The following is a 25,704-nucleotide window of genomic DNA, read 5'->3' as shown; positions in this document are numbered from 1 at the left end:
CACTTTCTCCTCCAGTCCCTTGCGCCGACTATAACGCTGCACGGAAGGGCAGAAATGATCAGTGAACCACTCTGTAAAAATATCCCTGGTGATCCATGCCTTCCTGTTTGCCTTCCAAATGACTGGCAAGCTGGACTTGCTAATGCCCCTCATTGCCCTCGGTGTCTGGTAGTGGTACACCAGCAATGGCTTTATATGGAAGTCACCGCTGGCATTCCCACCCAAAAGAAGGGTCAGCCTGTCTTTCACCGCTTTTAAGCCCGGTGTTCTCTTCTGCTCCCTGGAGATTAACGTTAAGATTTTCTTAAAGTGGTCAAACCAACCTCTACTTGCTGCAAAACTCTCCATCACATCTGGATCTTGACTCTGTATGTGAGCGTAAATAATCTTCGCCTTCTCCATCAAGATGGCCTGGCTGAGAGGCATGTTACGCTCCAGCTAATAATCTATCCATATGGAAAGCCTCTTCTCCATCTCCTCAAGAGCGTAGGACCTGGATCTTCTTGGCTGAAGAAGCAGTGCTGTTTGTCGCTGAAGTGCAGATCTTATCCTTGTTTTTGAGGATAGTGCAGATAGTGGAGGTAGGCAAATGGAGATCTGCCCTGATATCCACCTGGCGCTCTCCTATATCCAGGCGGTCCAGTACTTGAATCTTGACATCCAGAGGAATACTCTGGCGCTTGCCCTTAGCCTGCTCCTCTTTGCGCTCAGACATCTGTAAAACAGTATAAAAATACAATGAATGTAGATTTTCATTATGCAACACAATGGAACAATGACAATACAGTATTCTGTACTGTACCTTGCCAGCGGATGTTCTCTGCAGGATTTGGGGGTCCCTGATAACAATCACTAGATGTGACGCTATCTGCATTACCCCCCACCCCCCCCAAAAAAAATTATTGTATTAGACAATTAATAATTAATAATCACATTATTAAAAACAAGGGAACAAGGAAAGTTACAGGAAACAAAGAGAACAAAGAAACAAGGGGGTAAAATTGTATGAGACAATTAATAATTAATAATCACATTATTAAAAACAAGGGAACAAAGAAAGTATTCTGTACCTTGCCAATGGATTTTCCAGGTTGGATTTTGCTGTCTCTCTCTCTCTTTCTGGCTCTCACTGGTTCTTTCTCCCATGGTGCCCGTGTTGATGCTGTAACGACGCAGTCACGCTCTTTTACCGTTAAGCAGGTTCTGTGTGCGCTTTTGGCATTCTCACCCTGCTGCTGCTCGCCTGTCTGCGCTGCAGCGTAACTTTTGACCTTGCACATGCTGGAGAGACTGTTTGAGCAGCAGCAGGCGATAGTGGAGTTTCAGATGCAGCACGCACAGGTCAGTGGATCTGCACCAGACTTCCCTCCAATTGATCAGAGTTAAAGGATTTCAAGTAGACTCATTACAATTACAGGGCCTCGTCACTACCTTCCCGCGTCGGGAGTGGGTCATTTGCACGACTGCTGCCTTCCTTGCATGTGGTAGCTGTTTGTCAGGGTCCCTGTATGGAATCGAACCCTGATTCCCCGTTACCCGTGGTCACCATGGTAGGCACAGTCAATGGCATCGAAAGTTGATATGGATTGATATACGAATGCGTTGTCACCTTCTTGTTGGGGAGCACATTGAAAAAGTGCTCTAGCATGACGAGCTGGGTGATCTCCTCTGGGAACTTGGCTTGATGGGAGTTGAGCCAGTTCTGGGTGGCCCTTGTGATGCCACGGTGTATACCCAGATATATCAGAGCTGCTGCAGAAAGTGCGGGCCGTCTGAGCGCAGTTTTCGCGTTCTCACCATGCTGCTTGCCTGTCTGTGCTGCAGCGTAAATTCGGCCTTTCCGCTCACCGCCTCATGAGACTGTGCGAGCAGCAGCAGGCGATAGTGGAGTTTCAGATGCAGCACGCACGGGTCAGTCGCTCTGCGGAACAGTTTTCTTTTTTTGTATGTCCCAATATATTTTGGGGGCTACCCCAATTAAAATAAATTAATATATATATATATATATATATATATATATATATATATATATATATATATAAACAGTGTTGGTTTCCTCCTCCTCCTCCACTGCCGCTTCCAATGTCACCTATGGGTCAGTCACTTAGTGTAAACTATGTACACAATAGCAGAGGCTTGTGAAGGCCTTTTCTCCATGCATCAGGAGTTGAGCATTTCCCCATGCATCAGGACTGCAAGAAATGCACCGCTAGTCGCAAATGTTTCTTTTTTTTATATGTCCCAATATTTTGGGGGCTACCCCAATAAAAAAAAAAAAAAAAGACAAACAAATAAAAAAACAGTGTTGGCTACCTCCTCCACCGCCAATTCCACCTCCACCACCACGGTTACCGCCTCCTCAACCTATGGGTCTCTTAGTATAAACTATGTACACATTAGCAGAGGCTTGTGTTAAGTTTATACTCAGTTTAAACAATGAAAGAGAATCCCCTGCACTCCAACCCTCTCTCAAATGGATAATTGTGGTGATCCTCCTGACAGCCATGCTTTAGATTTTGATTTATGTTCTTCCAAAGCTAAAATGAAAAATTCCATCTAGTGCTATTTTATGGCTCCGCTGTATTTTTAATTTTTATGTTATTTTAAGTGATTTCCCTATCCACATTTGTTTGCAGGGCACTTGTCTTACCCCCATTTTACTTCCTTTTGCAGCTCTCTAGCCCTTTCCAGGAGTTTTTTAGAGGCATTTTTGTGCCCAAAAGTTCGGGTCCCCATTGACTTCAATGGGGTTTGGGTTCGGGGTTAAGTTCGAGCCCAAACCCTGACTTTTTTTCAAAGTTCCGCCGGACTCTAACATCCAGGTGTCCGCTCAACTTTAATGGTGTTATATCCTGAAATGAAGGGTGAACATCCCAAAAGTGTTTGAGCTCATGTATTTAAGATACACCCATTTCTAGCAGGCCACTTGCAGAACATAGTTGCACCCTGCCATACTGCAAAAATTGTTCAAGAATGGTTTGAAGAACATGACAAAGAGTTCAAGGTGTTGCATTGTCCTCCAAATTCCCCAGATCTCAATAAACAGGACAAATTGAGAGGTCTTATGGAGTCCATGCCTCAAAAATCAGAGCTGATTTGACAGCACAAGGCAAACCTGCATGATATTAGGCAGGTGGTTTGAATGTTTCGACTGATGTATATGGTAATTTCAATTGTTAATCTCCTAAAATGCCCCAAATTAAGATACAGATTCAGCAAAACAATCCGGGAAATTTAACATTTGAAAACTGAAATAGTCTGATATTTAATCTGAAGAAAAAGGGGGTATGAATCAGCGCTATCAACGTCAAAAACAATATAGGCAGCAATCCTTTAGGAAGGGGAATCCTTTCTAACCCTTCAGAAAAAATACAAAAAGCAAAGGCTGTGCCAAGTATAGATATACAATTCAGTGTGTCTAATAATCCCGAAAGTAGTCCTTAAAAATAAGATAATACCTCTTTTTATTGAGGTAAATGTTGTATAGGTTGGTGTTCTTTATAACTTCAGTGGTCTCCTTAGTTCTTTTCAGAGTTGCCTCCTCAGCTCTAGTGTGTAGCGCCTTGAGCGGTACAATCCCCACTCAAGGATATATCGTGAGTGTTCCTCAGTTTGGATATGATCACAGGAGCTCAGTGGGAGAAATTATAAAAAAGGCAACAATAGTGCTCTCAGTAAGAATCCACAGATAATTAAAATTAAGATAAAATATACTCACAAAGATGGAGCAGGCAAACTGCTCTTGATTATAGCGTTGGTGGAATAATCCACACCTAAGATTTTCTTTGGAGTAGTGATGATAAAATGGATGTAGCCAGGAAGATGTTAATAAAAGTAATAATAAAGGTAATTGGCACAATGGTAAGTGTCAAAATATTAAGAATCAACAATCCTTTTTTAAAATCAATACAGTAAAAATCCATAACGCGTTTCGTCTCAGACTTTTTCAAATGAAATGTAACATTAAACCTGGCTACTAGGCTTTATATAGGTGCAAAATGAATTAAAATTGGCATCAAAACAATGTTAACCAATTAAAAACATGCAATTATACATACTGATAAACCTATTATATTAATATAATTTATTGCTCTTTAATATTTAATAAGTAGTTTGTACTTAAAATATTTTAAAAACGAGGGTGAAAAAGGGATAGATATACAGAGAATAGGTAAACACGTGACTCGCAACCCGATCGCGTCATCGTCAGTTAGACTTGTGTAGTATCTGTCATCGTCGGCCTATAATGTACAAAAGCCATCGCTAAACAGTGCAATGAGCGTCCATTAAGTGTCTATAGTCGGCCAAGGGGATTAATGGCAATAGTTATAAACTTTGTGTTTATTGTGGCCATATATAAAAAGTTAGTTAGAATACTCGGCGGCCATATTTTGTATGGCAATTATACAGGATGCTCAACAGCCATATTTTGTATGGCACATATACAACATATTATGGCCACCTAGTGGTTATTTTCTATATTACCACTAAATTATTATTAAAGGAAAAGGGAAACTTAATAGTCGTAATTGATAACACAAAGTGCTAGAACTTAGATAATCAATTAATAGTAAATACATAAAAATATAGATATAAAAAAATGAGAAAAAATAAGTATAACTGTAAAATTATTTCTGGCACAATAGTGGGATAGAAGGAAAATACTACAAAGATAAAACATATAAAATAAAAACCTTTATAAAAGATTAAATAAGTATTTAAAAAATATTGAGCCCATAAGGTGTTAGGGTCCTTATAAGACTTATTTCATATTTTATAAAGTTTTTATGCCATATATTTTAGCCTTGTAGTATTTTCCTTCTATCCCATTATTGTGCAACAAATAATTTTACAATTCTAATTTAATTATTTTTTTAATTATTTTTTCTAATTTTTTAGATTTATTTTTATGTATTTATTATTAACTGATTATCTAAGTTCTAGCACATTGTGTTAGCAATTACAGACTATGAAGGTTCCCCTTTCCTGTCCACATATTTATTTAGACATATATTTTATTTGTATTTCCTCTTTCTTTTCAATTTGGCTTCAAATAATAATTTAATGGTAATGTAGAAAATAACCACTAGGTGGCCATAATATCTTGTATATATGCCATACAAAATATGGCCGCCGAGCATCCTGTATAATTGCCATACAAAATATGGCCGCCGAGTATTCTATTTAACTTTTTATATATGGCCACAATAAACACAAAGTTTATAACTATTGCCATTAATCCCCTTGGCCGGCTATAGACAATTAATGGACACTCATTGCACTTTAAATTACCATTCAGCAACGGCTTTTCTACATTATAGGCCGACGATGACAGATACTACACAAGTCAAATTGACGATGACGCGATCGGGTCGTGAGTCACGTGTTTATCTATTCTCTGGAAATCTATCCCTTTCTCAACCTCGTTTTAAAAATATTTTAAGTACAAATAACTTATTAAATATTAAAGAGCAATTAATCATATAAATACAATAGTTTTAGAAGTATGTATAATTGCATGTTTTTAATTGACTAACATTGTTTTAGCACCAATTTTAATTTATCTTACACCTATAAAGCCAAATAGCCAGGTATCATGTTACATTCCATTTGAAAAAATATGAGACGAAACGTGTTATGGATTTTTACTGTATTGATTTAAAAAAAGATTGTTAATATTTTGACACTCACTATTGTGCCAATTACCTTTATTATTACTTTTACTAACATCTTCCTGGCTACATCCATTTTTATCATCACTACTCCAAAGAAAATCCTAGATGGGGATTATTCCACCAACGATATAATCAAGAGCAGTTTGCTTGCTCCATCTTTGTGAGTATATTTTATCTTAATTTTAATTATCTGTGGATTCTTACTGAGAGCACTATTGTTGCCTTTTTTATTATTTCTCCCACTGAGCTCCTGTGATCATCTCCAAACTGAGGAACACTCACGATATATCCTTGAGTGGGGATTGTGCCGCTCCAGGCGCTACACGCTAGAGCTGGCTTAGGCTCTAAACATTATATCTTAAAAGAACTAAGGAGATAACCCCAGTTATAAAGAACACCGACCTATACAACATTTACCTCAATAAAAAGAGGTATTATCTTATTTTTTAAGGACTACATTCGGGACTGTTAGACACACTGAATTGTATATCTATACTAGGTGCAGGTTTTGCTTTTTGTATTTTTGTCTGATATCCAATCTGACCTTTTAAAATTTTCTAAAACTAGCAAACATATATAATAAAGATATTGATTTTTGTGTGGAAATTGTGGTTTCAAAAAACCAGTACATCCAGGAAAATAAAATCCAGTGTACCCCATTCACTTTTAAATCAGGTACACCCAGTAACTTCAGTAATCACAAGACAGCACTTAATGTAAAGTAATGCTTGATAAGTGCTCATTTTTTGTTCCCAGCTCTTATTATTATTATTATTATTATTGCCATTTATATAGCGGCAACAGATTCCGTAGCGCTTTACAATATTCAATGAATTCTGCCACCGGAATGCCATGGCAACACTTTCACTAACTGACTCATTGAACGAGTGCCAACCACCTGGATACAAGCAGCACCTGGCATGTTGCACTAGTATGCTGCACTCTTTAGCTTATTCTATTCCAATGCAGCCTACCAGGACAGATGAAGATCGGGTGGCCCCTCTTTATGCTGAGTGGCTAACCCTCTAATGCTGGTTAGTGGAAACTGGTCTGTGCACTTGCCATTGCAACACACACTGGCTACTCAAACAAGAACTCACACCGTGTAGATAGCTAGATTGATTAAATTAGTTTGCATTTTTACTTTGTGAGTGTTACCCTTATTTGTACTTTTTTGTTTAACTGTCATCCTTATGCATTTCTAAGTTTGTATTTTGGTTTATTTTTGTAGGGTGTTCTATTTGTATCAACCCAGTCTCTTTTTCTTCTAAGTGTAATGTCTTTCAGATTCATTAGATTCCATCTCTTCTACTTTTGTCTACTATTCCAAGAAATTGCTCAACATATTGCAACTTGCAGTTCAACAACACAAACAGGAGAGATGAAAAAGAACCACAACCAAGGAGACTACAATAACGTGAAGGAGTTATTCAATAAAAGAATAGTAAGGATCGCTCAAGTAGATGAACATTCCATGTTCATAGAAGCAGGTTCTGTGTATACTACAGTATCAGAGAAAAAACAAGCACTTGCTGCCCATGTACAGTGAGGGAAAAAAGTAATTTATCCCCTGCTGATTTTGAACGTTTGCCCACTGATAAAGAAATGATCAGTCTATAATTTTAATAATAGGTGTATTTTAACAGTGAGACAGAATAACAAAAAAATTCCAGAAAAACACATGTCAAAGATGTTATACATTGATTTGCATGTCAATGAATGAAATAAGTATATGACCCCTTCGACTTAGTACTTGGTGGCAAAACTCTTTTTTGCAATCACAGAGGTCAGACGTTTCTTGTAGTTGGCCACCAGGTTTGCACACATCTCAGGAGGGATTTTGTCTCATTCCTCTTTGCAGATCCTTTCCAAGTCAATAAGGTTTCGAGGCTGACGTTTGGCAACTTGAACCATTAGCTCCCTCCACAGATTTTCTATGGGATTAAGGTCTGGAGACTGACCAGGCCACTCCAGGACCTTAATGTGCTTTATCTTGAGCCATTCCTTTGTTGCCTTGGCTGTGTGTTTTGGGTCATTGTCATGCAGGAATACCCATACACAACCTATTTTCAATGCCCTGGCTGAGGAAGTAGGTTCTCACTCAAGATTTGACAGTACATCATTCCTTTGGTGTGGTGCAGTTGTCCTGTCCCCTTAGCAGAAAAACATTCCCAAAGCGAAATGTTTCCACCTCTATGTTTGAAAGTGGGGATAGGGTTCTTGGGGTCATAAGCAGCATTCCTCCTCCTCCAAACACGGCGCGTTGATGCCAAAGAGCTCAATTGTGGTCTCATCTGACCACAACACTTTTACCCAGTTCTCCTCTGAATCATTCAGATGTTCATTGGCAAACTTCAGACGGGCCTGTACATGTTTTTTCTTGAGCAGGGGGGACCTTGCGGGCGCTGCAGGATTTCAGTCCTTCACGGTGTAGTGTGAACAATTGTTTTCTTGGTGACTATGGTTCCAGCTGCCTTGAGATAACTCCCATAAAGTTCCAGGCTGATTCCTTTACCGGTTTCATGATCATTGAAACTCCACGAGTTGAGAGCTTGCATGGAGCACCAGACCGAGGGAGACTGACAGTTATTTTGTGTTTCTTCCATTTGCGAATAATCTCACCATCTTTTGTCACCTTCTCAACAAGCTACTTGGCGTTTGTCTTATAGCCCATTCCAGCCTTGTGTAGGTCTACAATCGTGTGACTGTAGACCCTAGTTTTTATGTGTGGAAATAAATATTTGGAGTAGTTTAGAAACACTAAGATTATTTTTCTGGAGGGGTGGGTGGTAAGCTAAAAATATGGAATCAAATGTGTGTCTCTTTCTTTAATTCTGTAATAGGTTTCTGTTCTGCAGGGCCCTACCCTTCTACTGGTAGCTGTACAGAGAAACTTACTTGAGAGCATCAAGAAATGTCAGAAAAAAGGGTTTGGTTTGAAATCTGCCTTGCTTCAGCAAGTTTTGCACATGCATATTCTTTTTTAAGAATGTATTTCAGGAATTGCCACTGTCCCCATTTGAACAGCATAACCAGCTGCCCATAAGAGAGGGATGCTATTGTCCTCTCTATTCAAGGACCATCTATGGTTGATAGCACCAGGGGGTGGGGTTACAGTGCCCACAGGAGAGAGAAGCAAGAAGCCTTCTTGAAAGTGACACAAAAAGAGCACAGCAGCAGCCCCTGACAAATGTATATCTATAATATTGTGTTTTTCTCTCCCCAATAGCCCTACTGACTGCCTAAGGCAATAGGACTTCTGGGAAGACCAATTAGGAGAGAGTTACAATAATCCATGCAAGAGATTACTAGTGCATGGACAAGCTCCTTAGTAGCATCTTGCGTACGAAAGAGGTGGATGCGGGCTATGTTTTTAAGATGGAATCTACAGGATTTGGTAACAGACTGGATATGAGGCTCATAGGTGAGGCCAGAATAAATGGTTGGGGGGGATGAGTATAACAGAATTGTGTGTGTGGCGGACCACCTGGCACCCTGACTTACTGAGTATCACAAGCACTGCACCAGACACCATCAGCACCGTAGTCCCCACTTCCAGCATTTCATCTTGGCTGGGGTCTCGCCATCCTCCAACCATCCTGGACCCAAGACCAGGATCCATCTTCCAGTGGGCAGACCTCTCCTACTCCAGAGAGTGTAGCAGGCTGCTCTAACAAGAGCAAGTGATTATAACCCAGAGGAGTATAGTGATATAGCAATCCCCAGGGTAGATACAGCCGTTTCCCCCACACATGAGGAGTCTCTATGTTGAGGGTAAGCAGGAACTCGTTTAATGGTAGCCATGACTGGCCTTTTATGCAAGTCCCCATGCAAGGAGCACTCCCTCCTGGACCTGAGAGTAAACCACAGTATAAACAAATACACAACCACATTGGCTCTCAGATCCAGGACACTCCCATACATAATTACATAATAAGACAATTCCTCCCCTGTGTCTGGGAGATAATTGTGTCATGGACTGTACTAACTCAATTGTATCCAGGCAGAAAAACACACATGTTTATAAAAAACCCAAAATACCTTAAAAATACATAAAACCCCCACAAACATTATATCCCCTGATAGTCCAGATCCGGGGTGAATGAACAACATATCGAAGAATCACCCAGATCAGTTCAGGGGTTCAGGAATTTCCTGAAAGTCTTATATTTGACCGACCGCACGCATGGTCCCATGCCCAAAACAGTTCCAGAGTACCAGGGCTTGCAGTTGGTCTAGTTCGGTAGTTTGGAAAATGAACAAACTACTGAAGATAGTCAATTTTCTTACCCTGGAGCTTCTTCTCCGCATCCAGATGAACGATTTCACCGAATAGTGCCCTTCTAAATGATAAAAAAAACTAACGCAGGCGATGATGGAAGTCCAGCGGTGTTCAGGAGTTTCTGTGTCCGATTTTAGTTCCATGAGATTCATGCCCAAACACAGCTGCCTTCATTCATGCGAACAAGATTGGCGCCACCTCGTAGTTGTCCATAGTAATTGCAGCCATCCAGATGAACAATTAGAACACTGCGGTGAAAACCGTTCCAAGTTGTTAATTGGTGTTAACAAGCTCCCGTGTGTTCCCTGGTTCGTGCGTCTTTTTTTGGTTCCCAAACAGGATAGCAAAAAGGCACGAACAAGGTCACACACATGCAGATAAACAGACAAACACACACTGACATAGATGCAGATACAACACATATAACACATACAGATACATACATGAACACACATGCTGATACACAGATACACATACAAATACAGACACACAGATACACACACTGACACACATGCTAATATACAGACACACAAACTAACACACATACAGATACACAGACACATATATATATATATATACACACACAAATGAAAAGGCACTTACTGTGATTTCCTCCAGGCAGTTTTATTGCAACGTTTCGACCTGAAAACAGGTCTTTATCTATCTTTATATAACAGGTCTTGATAAAGACCTGTTTTCAGGTCGAAATGTTGCAATAAAACTGCCTTGAGGTAATCACAGTGAGTGCCTGAGATTTTTTTTCATTTGTACAGATTGTTTGGGGTTTGCTGATCCATGCTCAGTGCACCCTGTGTTAAACCCTGTGATTGAGTGCAACCCTCCTTTTTTCCTTACTACATATTGTGGCGGATTAGCCACTGTTTATTGTGTTGTCATAAAGATGTGTATATACCTTTAATAACCAAGTATATGTGTGCTGTATAGGTTCCATGTGTACAATAGCGTTCGTATGCTGACGGCATGAAAAACCGCCAGCATTCATACAATTGTTTCACGAACAGTGAATTTCAACACTGTTCGTGAAACGAACAAACTACCAAATGTAGACCACACACAGGAGGTTGTGTGGCTCCCATTAAGGATTGCAACATTGTTGCAATCGGAAATTAGAGGGATTCAGGGTGGCCGCCGTTCGGCTACCGACCACGCGGCGGTCGGCCATCTTGGATCCTTTGTTAGCCCAGTGGTATTTTGTCGTCGAGCGCCTGGAACTAAAATCGGCTACTCGACGGCACGAATACCGCTGGACTTCCAAGCTGTTCAGGAGCCCCGGTCCTTCGGTAAAGTGGTTCCCTAAAGTCAATCGGTAGTTTGAAGGTAACTTGAATATTATACTTGTTTCGTGCGGCGTTCGGTTATTTATGCTGGGATCTGAGCGGTACTTTCACGAAATGTACGCTCAGACCTCAGCTATCTACCGAACGTCCATTCGTTTAAATGTGATGAATATTATAAAAGTTATGCATTTTAGTGTAAAATGGCGATTTTTGCTGCACGGAGGGATAATCCACTTAACTGTATATTTTAGTGGCAGTATCCATCTCGTCCAGCAGTGCCTGATGGGAGAAATGTGCAGAATGCCCCTGTTATGTCAGTATGGAAACCCCTTGCATGGGGACTTGCATAAATACTGGAACTGTGAATAAAGACCTCAGTTGACTCCTAGCCTATGTGTCGTCTAGTTCTTGGGAAGGAAGGATTCTTGCAACGCTACCGGGATTATTGTCTGCTGTATTGATTTGCCTGGATTATTTTATGTTGTTCCTGTTACCCAGTCGAGATACTGTGGATTATACTACCTCTCCGCTACACATATATACACACAGACACACATGCAAATACACTGACACACATTCAGATACACAGACACACATACAGACAGATACACATAAAGACACACCTGCAGATACACAGACACTTAATGACCAACATTCAGATGCACAGAATGACACTCAAACAGATACAAAGAGTGACAGACATACAGATACATAGGGGACACACATGCAGATACACATACACACACAGATACACAAACACACACACATGCAAAATGTTTAGTCACCCTCCTGTTTCCTACCTTCTAGGTGCAGGAGGGTGACTTCCCTGGGGTCCAGTGGCTGGCTAAGGCTGATGGAAGTCAGAGCTCCCACTTTGACTCCCTCCTCTCCTTCTCCTCCCTTGGGGTGTTCTATATTAGCTGGGAAGAAGTGGCCGACTGTCACTTCCTCACATGCTGACCTCATGAAAGTTGACTGTTTAAGGACATAAGTTCATCTGTTCCTTAGCAGGTCATAAAATTAGGTAAATACAACCTCAGATAAACAACAATACATGACATATTACACGGTGTGATGATTTGTTTAACAAAATAAAGCAAACATGGAGAAGCCATGTTTGAAAAACCATATACAGCGGAACCTCGGTTAACGAACGCCTCGGTAAACGAAAAATTCGGTTTACGAATGAGAATTTGTAAAAATAAATTGCCTCGGTTTACGATTTTTTTTCGCAATACGAAACAAGTGTCCCGGTAGCACGTGAGTGTGGAGGTGTTGAAGAGGTTTTGGAGTCGTTTGCAGCAAGTTGTGGAGCCATTTGCAGCAAGTTTTGGAGCCTTTTTGGTGCATCTCAAGAGGTTGAAAGGTAGGGAGCTGAGCTTAGTTGTTTGCATGCCTTTTACTGTGTGTTCTGCATTGTGGGGGTGATTTCCATGCCAGCTCATGTGCTGTGCATGCCTGTCACAGCTCATATGCTGTGCATGCCTTTTACTGTGTGTTTTGCATTGTGGGGTTGCTTTCCATGCCAGCTCATGTGCTGTGCATACCTGTTACTGTATGTTTTGCATTGTGGGTTTGCTTTCCAAGCCAGCTTATGTGCTGTGCATGCCTGTCACAGCTCATATGCTGTGCATGGCTTTTACTGTGGTTTCAATGCCAGTTGGATAACCACAGTATCCCTTTGCTTAATTGATAATAAGCAAGTGTCACACACTTCTATAAAAAACAAAGGTTTAGCAGTTTTCTAGTTTGGAGCATTCAGGTGTGTGCTAACACAATGCCATGGAGGAAGGACATCAGCAATTCTTGCTGCTCAAACTGGGAAGGGTTAAACAGCTTTTTCCAAACATTTTAACATTCATCATTCTACAGTGAGAAAGATTTTTTTAAAAGTGAAAAACATTCAAGACAGTTGCCAATCTTCCTAGGAGTGGACATCTCAGCAAATTCACCCCAAGGTCAAGGTCACACTAGGCAAAGCTCAGAGAAATGTGAGGCCATCTGTCCGACAGGTAAAGCTTGGCTGAAATTTGGTCATGCAGCAGGACAATGATCCCATGCACACCAAAAAATCTATAACAGAATGGCGGAAAAAGAAAATAATCAAGGTGCTGCAATGACCCAGTCAAAGTTCAAACTTCAACCTGATTGAAATGCTGTCGCAGGACTTTAAAAAGGCAGTGCAGAAACAAATGCCAGCAAACCTCAATAAAGTGAAGCAACTTTGTAAAGAACGTGGGCCAAAATTTATCCACAACCATGTGAAAGATTGATAATGTCATACAGGTGGTTCTACAAGCTACTGAATCATAAAGTGTACTTTTTCACACATGGCTTCTCCATTTTTGGCTTTATTTGGTTAAATAAATCATGACAAGTTGTAATAGGTCATGTGTTGTTGGTCATCTGATATTGTATTTACCGAATTTTAAGACCTGCTAAGGAGCAGATGATTGTTATGTCCTGATAAAACCATAGAATTTAAACAAAGTGCACTTTTTTCCCCATGACTGTATATAAAGCCATGGGAGCCCATGGTGGATAAGAAGTGGACATTTCTGACACACAGCACTGTGCAGCTTGTCACTAATAATTTTAATAACTCCTACTGCACATACCCATCATTCTATTTAAAGTGATCAGTCACTTTACAGCTGAGCCCTGAGACACCAATGCTGTGGCTTATGGAAAAGTAGTGAAGCTTCAAGCAGCAAGACTGGGGCTTTAACTCTGAGGACTGATCTGATTCTTATTTCAATCTGTTTTATTTTGTAATGATCGTTTATTCTGTTAACCAGGTCAGTTACTTCTTGGCTCCATATTACCTCCGCAGATTAATTATATTATCAGCTGCAATGCTAATAAGGAGTCTATCAGTATCCTGCTGCTTTAACCCTGTGTATACTGTGTGCTAAGAGCTAATAGTGAGTCAGGAGTAGCTAAAATGCTTGGAGCTATCGGAATCTTGATTATTATAATTATTATTGGTATTTATATTGTGCCAACTAATTGCTCAGCGCTTTACAATATTATGAAAGGGGGAAAATTTTACAATAAATTAGACAATTATACAATGACAAAGGAACAATACGTAGATGAAGACCCTGCTCAAATGAGCTTACAGACTAGAGGAGGTGGGATACAAAAACACAAAGGGTGACAGCCACCAAATACAGTGGAAAAGTATCAGAACTGGAGGTGAGAGTGGGGTGTGGCTCTTTAGGAGAGCAAGAGACAGATATGGTTAAGTACAGATAAGTTACTCTTGGAGCCCATAAGCATTTCTGAACATATGTGTTTTGAGGGACATCTTAAACAATTGAAGACTAGGGGAGAGTCTGATGGGGTAGGTAGACTGTTCCAGAGGAAGCATATGCACTCTGTGTGCTTAGAGCACACGTTTTATAACAGCAGCAATATTTAATAGAAAGCTAACATTATCATAGCAGGAGCACTATAAAGGTGAGATTATGCAAGGGAGAGCTAAGTTATGGCTAGTAAAATAGAGAGAGAGAGAGATAAATCTTTTTTACAGAGACAGGTACTGTGTGGGATCTCTGTATTGCAGCTCTGTGTAATCCATCACAGTGATCCTGGCTGTGTGGGATAATTAAGTTATCTCCTTATTGGTTATATTGGTTATTATTATTATTACCATTTATATAGCGCCAACAGATTCTGTAGCGCTTTACAATATTATGAGAGGGGGGGATGTAACTATAAATAGGACAATTACAAGAAAACTTACAGGAACAATAGGTTGAAGAGGACCCTGCTCGAACGAGCTTACAGTCTATAGTAGGTGGGGTATAAGACACGTTAGGACAGGAAATATCAATCAAATAGGGTGGGAGTGAAGCAGAGCTGGAGGAGAGAGGAAACCACTGCCCTATAGGACAGAGCAAGAGACAGGTATGTGAGGTAGAGGTTACTCTGGTAGGCCATAAGTTTTCCTGAAGAGATGGGTTTTAAGGCCCTTCTTAAATGATTTAAGACTAGGGGAGAGTCTGATGGCGGTAGGCAAGCTATTCCATAGCAAAGGAGCCGCCCGCGAGAGGTCCTGCAAGCGCGAGTTGGCCGTACGGGTGTGAGCAGCGGTCAGGAGGTGGTCACGGGCAGAGCGGAGGGAACGAGGATGGGCATAACAATGGATCAGTGAAGAGATAAAAGAGGGGCTAGAATTGTTCAGTGCTTTAAATGTATGGGTTAGCACTTTGAATTGACTCCTTTAGGATACAGGGAGCCAATGTAAGGACTGGCAGAGGGGTGAGGTGTGAGAGAACCGACTAGAGAGGAAAATCAGTCTAGCTGCAGCATTCATTACAGACTGTAGCGGGGCAATACGGCTTTTGGGGAGACCAGTCAGGAGAGGGTTACAGTAATCATGCGGGAAATTACTAGAGCATGGACAAGCTCCTTGGTAGCATCTTGTGTAAGAAAGGGGCAGATGCAGGATATGTTTTTAAGTTGGCACCTACAGGATTTGGCAACAAACTGGATGTGAGGCTCAAAGGTGAGGCCAGAGTCAAGTATGATGCCAAGACAGCGCTCTTGCAAGGATGGACTTATGTGGATATCACTGACTTGAAGGGAGAGCGAGAGAGGAGGATCAGAATTAGGAGGAGGAAAGACAAGGAGTTCAGTTTTAGAGAGATTGAGATTCAGAAAGCGCGAGGACATCCAGTCAGAGATGGAAGAAAGGCAAGCAGTGACACGTTGCAGGACGGCAGGGGAGAGGTCCGGGGAGTACAGGTGGTAGTGGAATCCAAAAGAGGCAATAAGTTTTCCAAGAGAGGCAGTATAAAGAGAAAATAGAAGGGTACCAAGGACAGAGCCTTGGGGAACTCCAACCAAAACAGGACGAGGGGAGGAGGTATCCTTGGAAAAGGAGACACTGAATGAGCGTTGGGAGAGATAGGAGGAAAACTAAGAGAGGACAGAGTCACAGAGACCGAGCAATTGAAGAGTTTGAAGGAGGAGAGCATGATCAACGGTGTCAAAGGCAGCAGAGAGGTCAAGGAGAATTAATATGGAGTAGTGACCTTTGGATTTAGCTGCGATTAGGTCATTGGTAACTTTGATAAGAGCAGTCTCAGTAGAGTGGAGAGGGTGGAAGCCAGACTGAAGAGGGTCAAGGAGAGAGTTGGAATTGAGGAAGCGAGACACACGGGTAAAGACAAGTCTTTCCAAAAGCTTTGATTAGAAAGGGAGCAGAGATATGGGACGATAGTTAGAGAAGGAGGATGGGTCAGCGATTATCCAGAAATTCTACCTCTGCTTATGGAAAGTCCTTCAGGGATGTGTGCTGTGAGTCCTAGGTGTAGCTGTTTCAATATTGAAAGGGGCCCAGGCGCTGCTTATGGCAAGTCCTGCAGGGATGTGTGCTGAGTCCTGGGTGTAGCTGTTTCAATATTGTAAGGGGCCCAGGCTCTGCTTATGGCAAGTACTGCAGGGATGTGTGCTGTGAGTCCTGGGTGTAGCTGTTTCAATATTGTAAGGGGCACAGGCTCTGCTTATGGCAAGTACTGCTGGGATGTGTACTGTGAGTCCTGGGTGTAGCTGTTTCAATATTGTAAGTGGCCCAGGTTCTGCTTATGGAAAGTCCTGCAGGGATGTGTGCTGTGAGTCCTGGGTATAGCTGTTTCAATATTGAAAGGGGCCCAGGCTCTGCTTATGGCAAGTCCTGCAGGGATGTGTGCTGAGTCCTGGGCGTAGCTTTTTCAATATTGTAAGGGGCCCAGGCTCTGCTTATGGCAAGTACTGCAGGGATGTGTACTGTGAGTCCTGGGTGTAGCTGTTTCAATATTGTAAGTGGCCCAGGCTCTGCTTATGGCAAGTACTGCAGGGATGTGTGCTGTGAGTCCTGGGTGTAGCTGTTTCAATATTGTAAGGGGCTCAGGCTCTGCTTATGGTAAGTACTGCAGGGATGTGTGCTGTGAGTCCTGGGTGTAGCTGTTTCAATATTGTAAGGGGCTCAGGCTCTGCTTATGGTAAGTCCTGCAGGGATGTGTGCTGTGAGTCCTGGGTGTAGCTGTTTCAATATTGTAAGGGGACCAGGCTTTGCTTATGGGAAGTCCTGCAGGGATGTGTGCTGTGAGTCCTGGGTGTAGCTGTTTCAATATTGTAAGGGGCCCAGGCTCTTCCAGCTCTATGTGTTATTTCTGTGTATTTTACTCAGCTCCGCCTGTTGTATGAGTATCTCTGTAGACATCCTAGCTCTGTGTATTGTATAGTTATATTTGTATTGTGCTCAGCTCTGTGCATTATATCTCTTTTTCCTCAGCTCTGATTGTGGCATGGTTATCTCTGTATTGGACTCAGCTCTGTGTATTTTATAAATATATTTATGTTGTTCCAAGCTTGTTTTATTGAATGAGCATCTCTGTGTATGAGCATCTCTGTACTGTACAGAGAGAAGTAAAATTCCAGGGGCTGAGTCTGGTGCCATACCATCTTAAAACATCAGCCACACTTTCTGAAATATCAAGTAAATAAATTCATTATACATACTGTATCTGCCTTATTTTGGGGTTGGGGAGCAGGGGGGACTTTAGAGATTTGTGCCTACAGTCATCTGACATATAAATCTAACTGTGGCTTTGAGAATTATTTCTTTTGTGGATCAAGACTTTTACTTGTGTTTTTTGTAAGTATAGGTAGCTACAATCCTACTTGCAAGAGAAAATTGATTATTGACTTTTGTAATTTAAAAAGAAATGCCAGCACTCCTAACATGTGAGTATGTGAGTAAAATCAGAGCCCCCTGTGATAAGGTGAATAGGGTGGTCTGTGAGGGAGTTTATATTTCGACAGAATTGTTCAGAGAGGCATATGATTTTTAACCCCCGGGGGGAGTATATGTTTCTGTGTGTATACAACCGAAATTAATATTTAGTTATGGGCCCCTGGGGTGGAGCATTTGGAGAGCAGGGTGGGCCAGTGCTCCACTCCGCAGTTTAGCGGTTTTCTTGGGAGACATAGATCCAGGCCAAGGTTTTTGGACTGTCTCCAACCCACAGCTGCAGCAGTGGGAATAAACCCCTCCCTGCTAGGCAGGTAAGGGGAGAATGTTTGTTTTCTCTCTAAAAAAGGCTGGAAGCAGCAGGCTGACTAAACACTGGAGTGCTGAGAGCTGACAAACACTAGGTTGGTGAAACCAATATTATTTTGTTATAGTTTAACTCCTGAGAGATAGAGAATCTGATGTTAGTTAGTGCTCTGACGAGCTAGGTTTTTGTTTATAGGGATTTGTGTTATATTTATGTTTTCATTTGCTGCTGCCTCCTGTGTGAACTTACAAATAAAGTGCCTAAAATTAAGTTGCATTAAAAGACTTTGCATGTTTTTGCCCAAGAGGACCGTGCTACCTGCTGACAAGGATCACACCCCCCAAACCCTATAAAATTCAACTATCTTCAAAAGTAAAAAGTAAAACAATTAAATATCAACAGTTAAATATTAAAACAAAAATAAAGTCTGATATGAAAAACTAGAATTGGAGTGTTATAAGGAATTGGTTTTGAAAAAAATGGAATAAACAAAGAAAAATGCATTTTGACAGGACGGAGCGTGACTATTGATCAGCACGGACTCCATTCTCTTGAGCTCCTGCAGGTTTGCCAAAAAATCAGCTGGAAATCAGTGTCTCCGTGTGCCATCTGGGAGTGAGACTACGCACCTTGTCTCCATGACAGTACTGGATGCCAGTCCATGCCTTTTTTTGTTTGCTCCAATGGGCAGGAAAGCTCACCAAAAGCCTGGGGCCTACCTCACTGCTCGACTACTGGGGCCTACACACTTGCTCTGACACCTACTCTAGAGGTTCTGAACCAATCCCAGCTAACTGACGAGGGCCAAAACAAAACAAGTGCATTTTGACCTGAAAATAATTATTTCTACAAAATTATTACAATTAATTGAAACATCCTTATATTCTGATAAAAGCAATCATATATATGAAATAAATGTTATCATACCACATTCTGCCACATTCATCTGTAAAACCAGAATGTGCAGCAAGCATTTTACCCTTGTAAGAGCAACTGCATTCAGGAAGACTAACACATTTCATGGTATTTTCATCCAAGTATGGGGTATCAGCAGGACATTTTGGGTAGCAGCCTAAATTTCAAAGTAAAATAAATATGTCTTTAGTACATATTAATAAAGGGCAGAAGATGTTTTGATAAAACATAAATAAAAAAACATCCTCTTGATATTACATAATATTGGTCTGTTTGCTGAGTTGTTATTGAATTATAATCCCGAAAAAAATGCAAGCTTGCTATACTTTCCATAGATTTTTTCAAAACATTTGCATTATAAGAAAAGACAATGTTTTCATAAGCCTCCCTGTGCGAATACGTGGAAAATAATAATATATATATTTTTTTTTTAATTTGTTATATTTTTAAAGAACACTTCAGTAAATCATTATATGAAATTGTCACATAGCAGGTTGGTTCAATGTGAAAATCTATATATTAAAATGGGTTTAAGTCCAGTACTAGTAAAAGCAAATACCAAAACTATTATTCTTATTTTTCAAAATAAATGCAAATTCTGAAATTACCAAAAGTATATGGGTAGTTTTGAGCATTAATATTACATGTATATAGCTTGGACATTTAGGTGGATAGATATTAATAAAACTTTGTCCATGCAACTTTTAATGGACTAAAATCCCCAGAATTCTTTGTCAGCCAAAGAGGTATTTGTAAATTATTAGAAATCATATTTCTTACAGCTATACTTAATATCAAATTGTATTCTGACATGTTTACCTTCTAATAGGCTTGAGAATTTCTGTCCAACTTCTAGATTATTGCATGTTTTTATCTTTGTTGATCCACAAGGTTTATAGTTCCAAATGTATTCTCCAGGTGCATTGTAATAATCACAGTAAATGGCTAAAATAAGCAATATTTAAAATATAAGCATATCGATACATAATGGCTGCAGCAATCATTTTATGATACAAACACATTTCAATTGCAACACATTTTAAAGTTATTCATCACACTGGGGTTAACCAAAATAAATAAGCCCAACTTGTTCTGCATAATGTCAGGGAAGATTGACCTATTTTAACTAAATCTGATATATGATTTTCAAGGCATTTAATGAACTGTCCACAATTGTATCCTGATAATGTATTACAGACAATATTCATAGGAATATTCACAGTTTGTGTATACATTCTGACAATGGTGATGCCACTACACAGTAAGAACAACGTGTAAACAGTATATCTATAAAGTATGTATAATTCTTCAAAGCACGATTAGTAAGATAATTGATATCATTAAACTAAACAAGAAATTAAGTACTTACGACAAAGATCTGGAGTACGCCAATCAATACATACTGCAGCAGCATTACAAACTTCAGCATACATTGCAATAGACGTGCAAAACCCAAGATATTTTCCTTCCATGTCACACACGCAGGCTTCTCTGATGCATGCTTCGTAGTAAGGTGTTGGATCTACCTAAAATTCAATACATTTAGGAAATAAAATGTAAAAACATAAAACTATTTTTCATTTTAATTAGGGATAAAAATGTCGCCTCACTGATGACATCTACACAGGCTTAAGCACAGTCTGAATAGTTTCTAATTTTCTTAAGAGACAAAATATATATTTATATTAAAATATTGATAACAGGCTTTTACTATGCAATAGTACAAGAGAATATTTTCCCTCATTACTGTTCTTGAAGAAGAATTGATCCTATTAAAAAAATAAATACAATTTATTGATATCTACCAAGCGGCATCTTTACACATTATGCATGAGGACTTTCAGCATCACTGGAATCCCCAATGGGAAAGCATTGAATAATGCTTTCCTCTGAATAAATCGTAATGTGAGCGCGGCCATTGTCGCACATGTGCATTAGGTCTCCCCAGCCAGCTGATGTCGGCGGGGGAGGAACGAGGGCGGAGCCTGACCCAGCGCCGAGTGTGAAGTGATGAAAGTTAAAGTGGCTTAACCCCTTAAGGACCAAACTTCTGGAATAAAAGGGAATCATGACATTCTAATGGGAAGACCAATGTTCACAGGAGGGGTACCTATAAAATGTAATTCTCATGAGATAAATGATGATTTAGTAATGTCATATTGCATGTAGCTAACAAAACGATTAGTCTCTCTATATGCAGGTAAAAGCTGTACAGCGAACAAGTGAATACCAACCTTTGCATGCCATCGCTCCTGGAGATTATGTTATGATAAAAGACCATTCACGAAAGCACGCGTTGCAACCAAGGTGGAAAGGACCTTGTCAAGTGTTATTAACCACTAATTCAGCTGTTAAAGTCACAGAAGTTAAATCTTGGATCCACATTTCCCATTGTAAACTGACAAGCTCTGAAAAAGATTTTCTTCACTGCCTATATTATTAATATTTTAATATAATATTTCATCAATTAATAAACCCTTATTTACTCTTGAATTCGTGGAGTATGGGTCTTCAACTGAAAATTATCGAAAGCCTGAATAGGCACCTGAGAACAAAGTACATAGAGCCCAAGAGGCTCCATGCTTGTGAGTTCAATCCTCATATGATACAATTGTTTGTTTTTACCTATATGGAAAACACTATGTATGTCTCATTTGTTTTACAGATGTAACCACCATATCTATATCTGCAATAGGTGGTATATTCTTTTTACTCTGTATATTTTTCTAAGTGGGTGTGAATTATTTTAATTGTTTCACTTTACCTTTAGGTGTTAAGGGATTACACCTTTCTGTCACACTTACTTTTATTGTCTATTTTAAGTTGGAAGCGCCTACACAACTATACACCTTGTGTATATTTTTTTTTGCTATTTCATTATCCCTTAAAGTTGTGGGCTGCTCATATTTGTAAATTTACCTCTGATCCATTTGTTTGAGATCTATTAATAATGGAATTATTTGAAGCCAGAGAGAACTGGCAAAATATGGTTGCCAGTAGATTTGACAATATACAAGGCCCCATTATTCAATCAGAAGAAAATCTAGATTTTGCTTGTAAAAAACTAGAAACATTGCTAATTAAGGAGACTAAAACTAAATGGGATATCTTTACCCTAGAACGATATTTGGAGCAAAAAATTAGCCCAAGAGGTCTACGATTTTTTAAAACCCCCACGTTTGATAGGGAGGATGATGATTTTATGGAGATCTGGAACTCCGCTTTGGAGTCTTTTTCAGCTAGGATGATATCCATTATTGTACAGCAAAAAAAAACGTAATTTGATGCAGCTGGATATCCAGATTAACCAAATTAAAGAACAACTTAAACCAGTAGTCAATTGTACAGAAATTGATAATACACTTAAAATGGTAAAGAATAATGTGGAAAAAGTGGAGGAAAATACACTAATCATTAAAAAGAGGAAGTTTCAAAGAGATCAGAATGATTATGCTCTAAACCAAGTAAGATCCTTTTCCCGGAAAAATCACTCCCACCATCAAAATTATCCTCACCATAATAAGACCAATCAATTTCCTAAACACCCGGATCATCGGTCCTTAGGTGTATCTGGAAGAAAAACCTATAATGATACACCATCTATACCTAGAAAATTTAGGGAACCCATTCCTCCCCATCAATATCAGACCAAGAAACCATATGCTCCTGCTTCTTCTCCAGGTTGGCAAAGAAGCAAAAATAGGAATGGTTCAAGAACTAACCCCACTCAACCATTACCCCGGTTCCCTCAGACTAATAGATATCAAATTTTATCAGAGGACTCCACAGGAGATACAGCCCAAGGAAATCTTCTACCTTTCCCTTCATCTTCCGCTCCTTTTTTAGGGTCACATCCCCCTCAAAGAACCAAACGATTAATGAGAAAGAGAAATTGGGTTCAAGAAGAAGGGGAATTAGAAGTGGAAGACCCTTTAAAGGAGAGGAACAGAGGAAAGACAAACACTTAGGTGTAGTTAACTTATCCAACAAAACTTTTACTGAAGATCAACTCAGAGTATTAAGTAAGGGATTGAAATTTGCCCCTGCGTGTTCTAATGATGCTTTTAACTCATTTATAGATTTACAGAAGTTTAATCGTAAGCTGTGTTTAAATTTTTTTTTTTTAAAACACCCTCAAAAAGATTTTAAAGATAACCAAGATGTGAATGATGATATGGTACATACTAAACTAAAGAATAAATAATTTTTTTTTCCTAAGTACCATTCCAGTGGTGCTATGGAGGTTTTCGAGAGATTAGTCATAGAGGACATTAAAAAAATCCCCAAAAATAAATATGGAAGACGTGAGAACAACCTTTGACCGATAGAGAAAAGAGCCCTTAGGGAATTAAGCAAAGATGACCAAATTATTATAAAACCTGCCGATAAGGGGGGGGGGGGGGGCTGTGGTTATTCAAAATAGGGACGACTACGTTAAAGAGATCTATAGACAACTGAGGGACTCGAACACTTATTTAAAGTTGCCGGGTAACCCTATGGAGTCTATTAAGGATAAATATTTTAAACTAATAGAGAAAGGACGCACACAAATTTTTTTTAAATAAAGATGAATATGATTACTTGAATGTTAAAACTTCTAAAATCCCTGTTTTTTATACCCTCCCCAAAATCCATAAAGATAAGGTTAACCCACCAGGCAGACCGATAGTGGCTGGGGTTAATTCCCTATTGAGTCGACTGTCTGAATACATAGACAGATTGTTACAACCTATAGTCACTTCACGTCCTACCTATCTTAAGGACCCCTCCCATCTCATCAGAGAGTTACAAAATATAACATGGGAGGAGGGTCACATATTAGTAACTTGCGATGTTAATAGTTTGTATACTATTATTAAACATGACCTAGGATGTGACTCAGTTAGACACTTTTTATCAGATAGTTTAGTTCCAGAAACCCAAAGAGATTTTATTATAGAGGGCATTTTACTCATTTTACAGAATAATTTCTTTTGGTTTGAGGGTTCTTATTTTTTACAACTGATTGGGACTGCGATGGGGACCAAGTTCGCACCGGGTTACGCGAATTTGTTTATGTCCTTCTGTGAGGAATCTTTCCTCTCAGGGGATGTACGTTGGAGTGCGAACTTGGTCCTCTATCGCAGGTACATAGATGATATTTTTTTTATTTGGAGGGGGGGAGAACAGCACCTTACTTCATTTTTTCAACTTTTAAATAACAATTCTAGAAATATCACTCTCACCAGTGAATATAGTACCTCCCATGTAAATTTTTTAGACCTGGTTATCTATATAGAGGATTCTTGTATTAAAACCAAAACGTTTTTTAAACTGGTTGACGTCAATAGTTACATTGACACAACCAGTTGCCATTATGCCCCTTGGATCAACAACATGCCAAAAGGACAATATATAAGAATGCTGAGGAACTGTACAGATCCCCATCAATTTGATAACCAAGCAAACACATTGACGTCATTTTTTTAAAGAGAAACATTATGATCCTACAGTCCTGAAAGAACAGATTCAACAGGTGAAGAACATGGACAGAGTTGAGGTATTAAAACCTAAACCAAAGAAAGATACAATAAGTAGGGATAAAGAGTATGTACCTTTAATTTTAGATTATAATACCAACTCTAAACAAATTAAACACATAGTGAATAAACACTGGCATATTTTAAAAACGGATGGGGATCTTAAAGATATCATAGGTGAGAAACCGAAGGTTATTTTTAAAGGGGCTAAAAATATTAAAGATCACTTGGTTAAAAGCTTTATTAATTGCAAACAGGGAGACAAGAATGGTTTTAACCAAAGACCAGGTTTTTATCCATGTAAAATGTGCTTACCGTGCAAGAATACTACTTTTAAGAAAGATACACAGAGCACGTTTAAATCCAATGTTACAGGAACTAGTTTTAAAATACGCGATGTTGTCACATGCCACTCCACTAATGTGGTGTATCTCCTCTGGTGTCCCTGTGGGCTCCAGTATGTCGGCATGACCACTAGAAGCCTAAAAACTCGCATTATGGAGCACATGGGGAACATACGGAGGGGATACACTAAACATAGTGTGTCAGCACATTTTATTGAATTCCATAATGGTGACACTTCTCTCTTAAGTTTTATGGTTATTGGGAAGAAGCGGATGAATTGGAGAGGAGAGGATAATGTCCGAGAACTTAGTAAGTTAGAGGGTAAATGGATTTTCACTTTGGACACTATGTGCCCTAAAGGTCTCAACTTAGATTTTGAGTTAGTCCATTTTTTATAATATACATTTTTTTATATATTTTTTAAATATTATATTTACATTTTTATATTAATATCTTTTCTTCTAGGACGTTTCCTCTCCCTTCCACATCCCCCTGAGTTACATTTCTTCTATTTTATATATGATGTTTTATATGTACCTATATTAACAAATATTTTGTATTTTATATTTCTATTCCGATTGATTTATTCACAGCTTACTCAATTTGTTTATTTATTCTACT

At 39.5% G+C, this 25,704-nt stretch overlaps 1 protein-coding gene across 1 annotated transcript in view; it reads right to left on the bottom strand.

The window, feature by feature from the left end:
* Window positions 1-478: 478 nt before the first annotated feature.
* The window catches only part of MUC19 (mucin 19, oligomeric), a 118,523-nt gene continuing 93,297 nt past the window's right edge, over window positions 479-25,704 (bottom strand). Inside the window, exons 18-22 of the mRNA XM_063446227.1 lie at window positions 20,589-20,745; window positions 20,039-20,164; window positions 19,232-19,376; window positions 10,118-10,205; window positions 479-715 (exon numbers count right to left, since the gene is read on the bottom strand). Of these exons, the coding sequence (XP_063302297.1) occupies window positions 479-715; window positions 10,118-10,205; window positions 19,232-19,376; window positions 20,039-20,164; window positions 20,589-20,745 (753 nt within the window). The remainder of the gene's footprint in view (window positions 716-10,117; window positions 10,206-19,231; window positions 19,377-20,038; window positions 20,165-20,588; window positions 20,746-25,704) is intronic.

Source organism: Pelobates fuscus, chromosome 3, assembly GCF_036172605.1.
Source record: "Pelobates fuscus isolate aPelFus1 chromosome 3, aPelFus1.pri, whole genome shotgun sequence".
Taxonomy (NCBI): domain Eukaryota; kingdom Metazoa; phylum Chordata; class Amphibia; order Anura; family Pelobatidae; genus Pelobates; species Pelobates fuscus.
The sequence above is the reverse complement of the archived record's forward strand: the minus strand, read 5'-3'. Positions and strand labels throughout refer to the sequence as shown.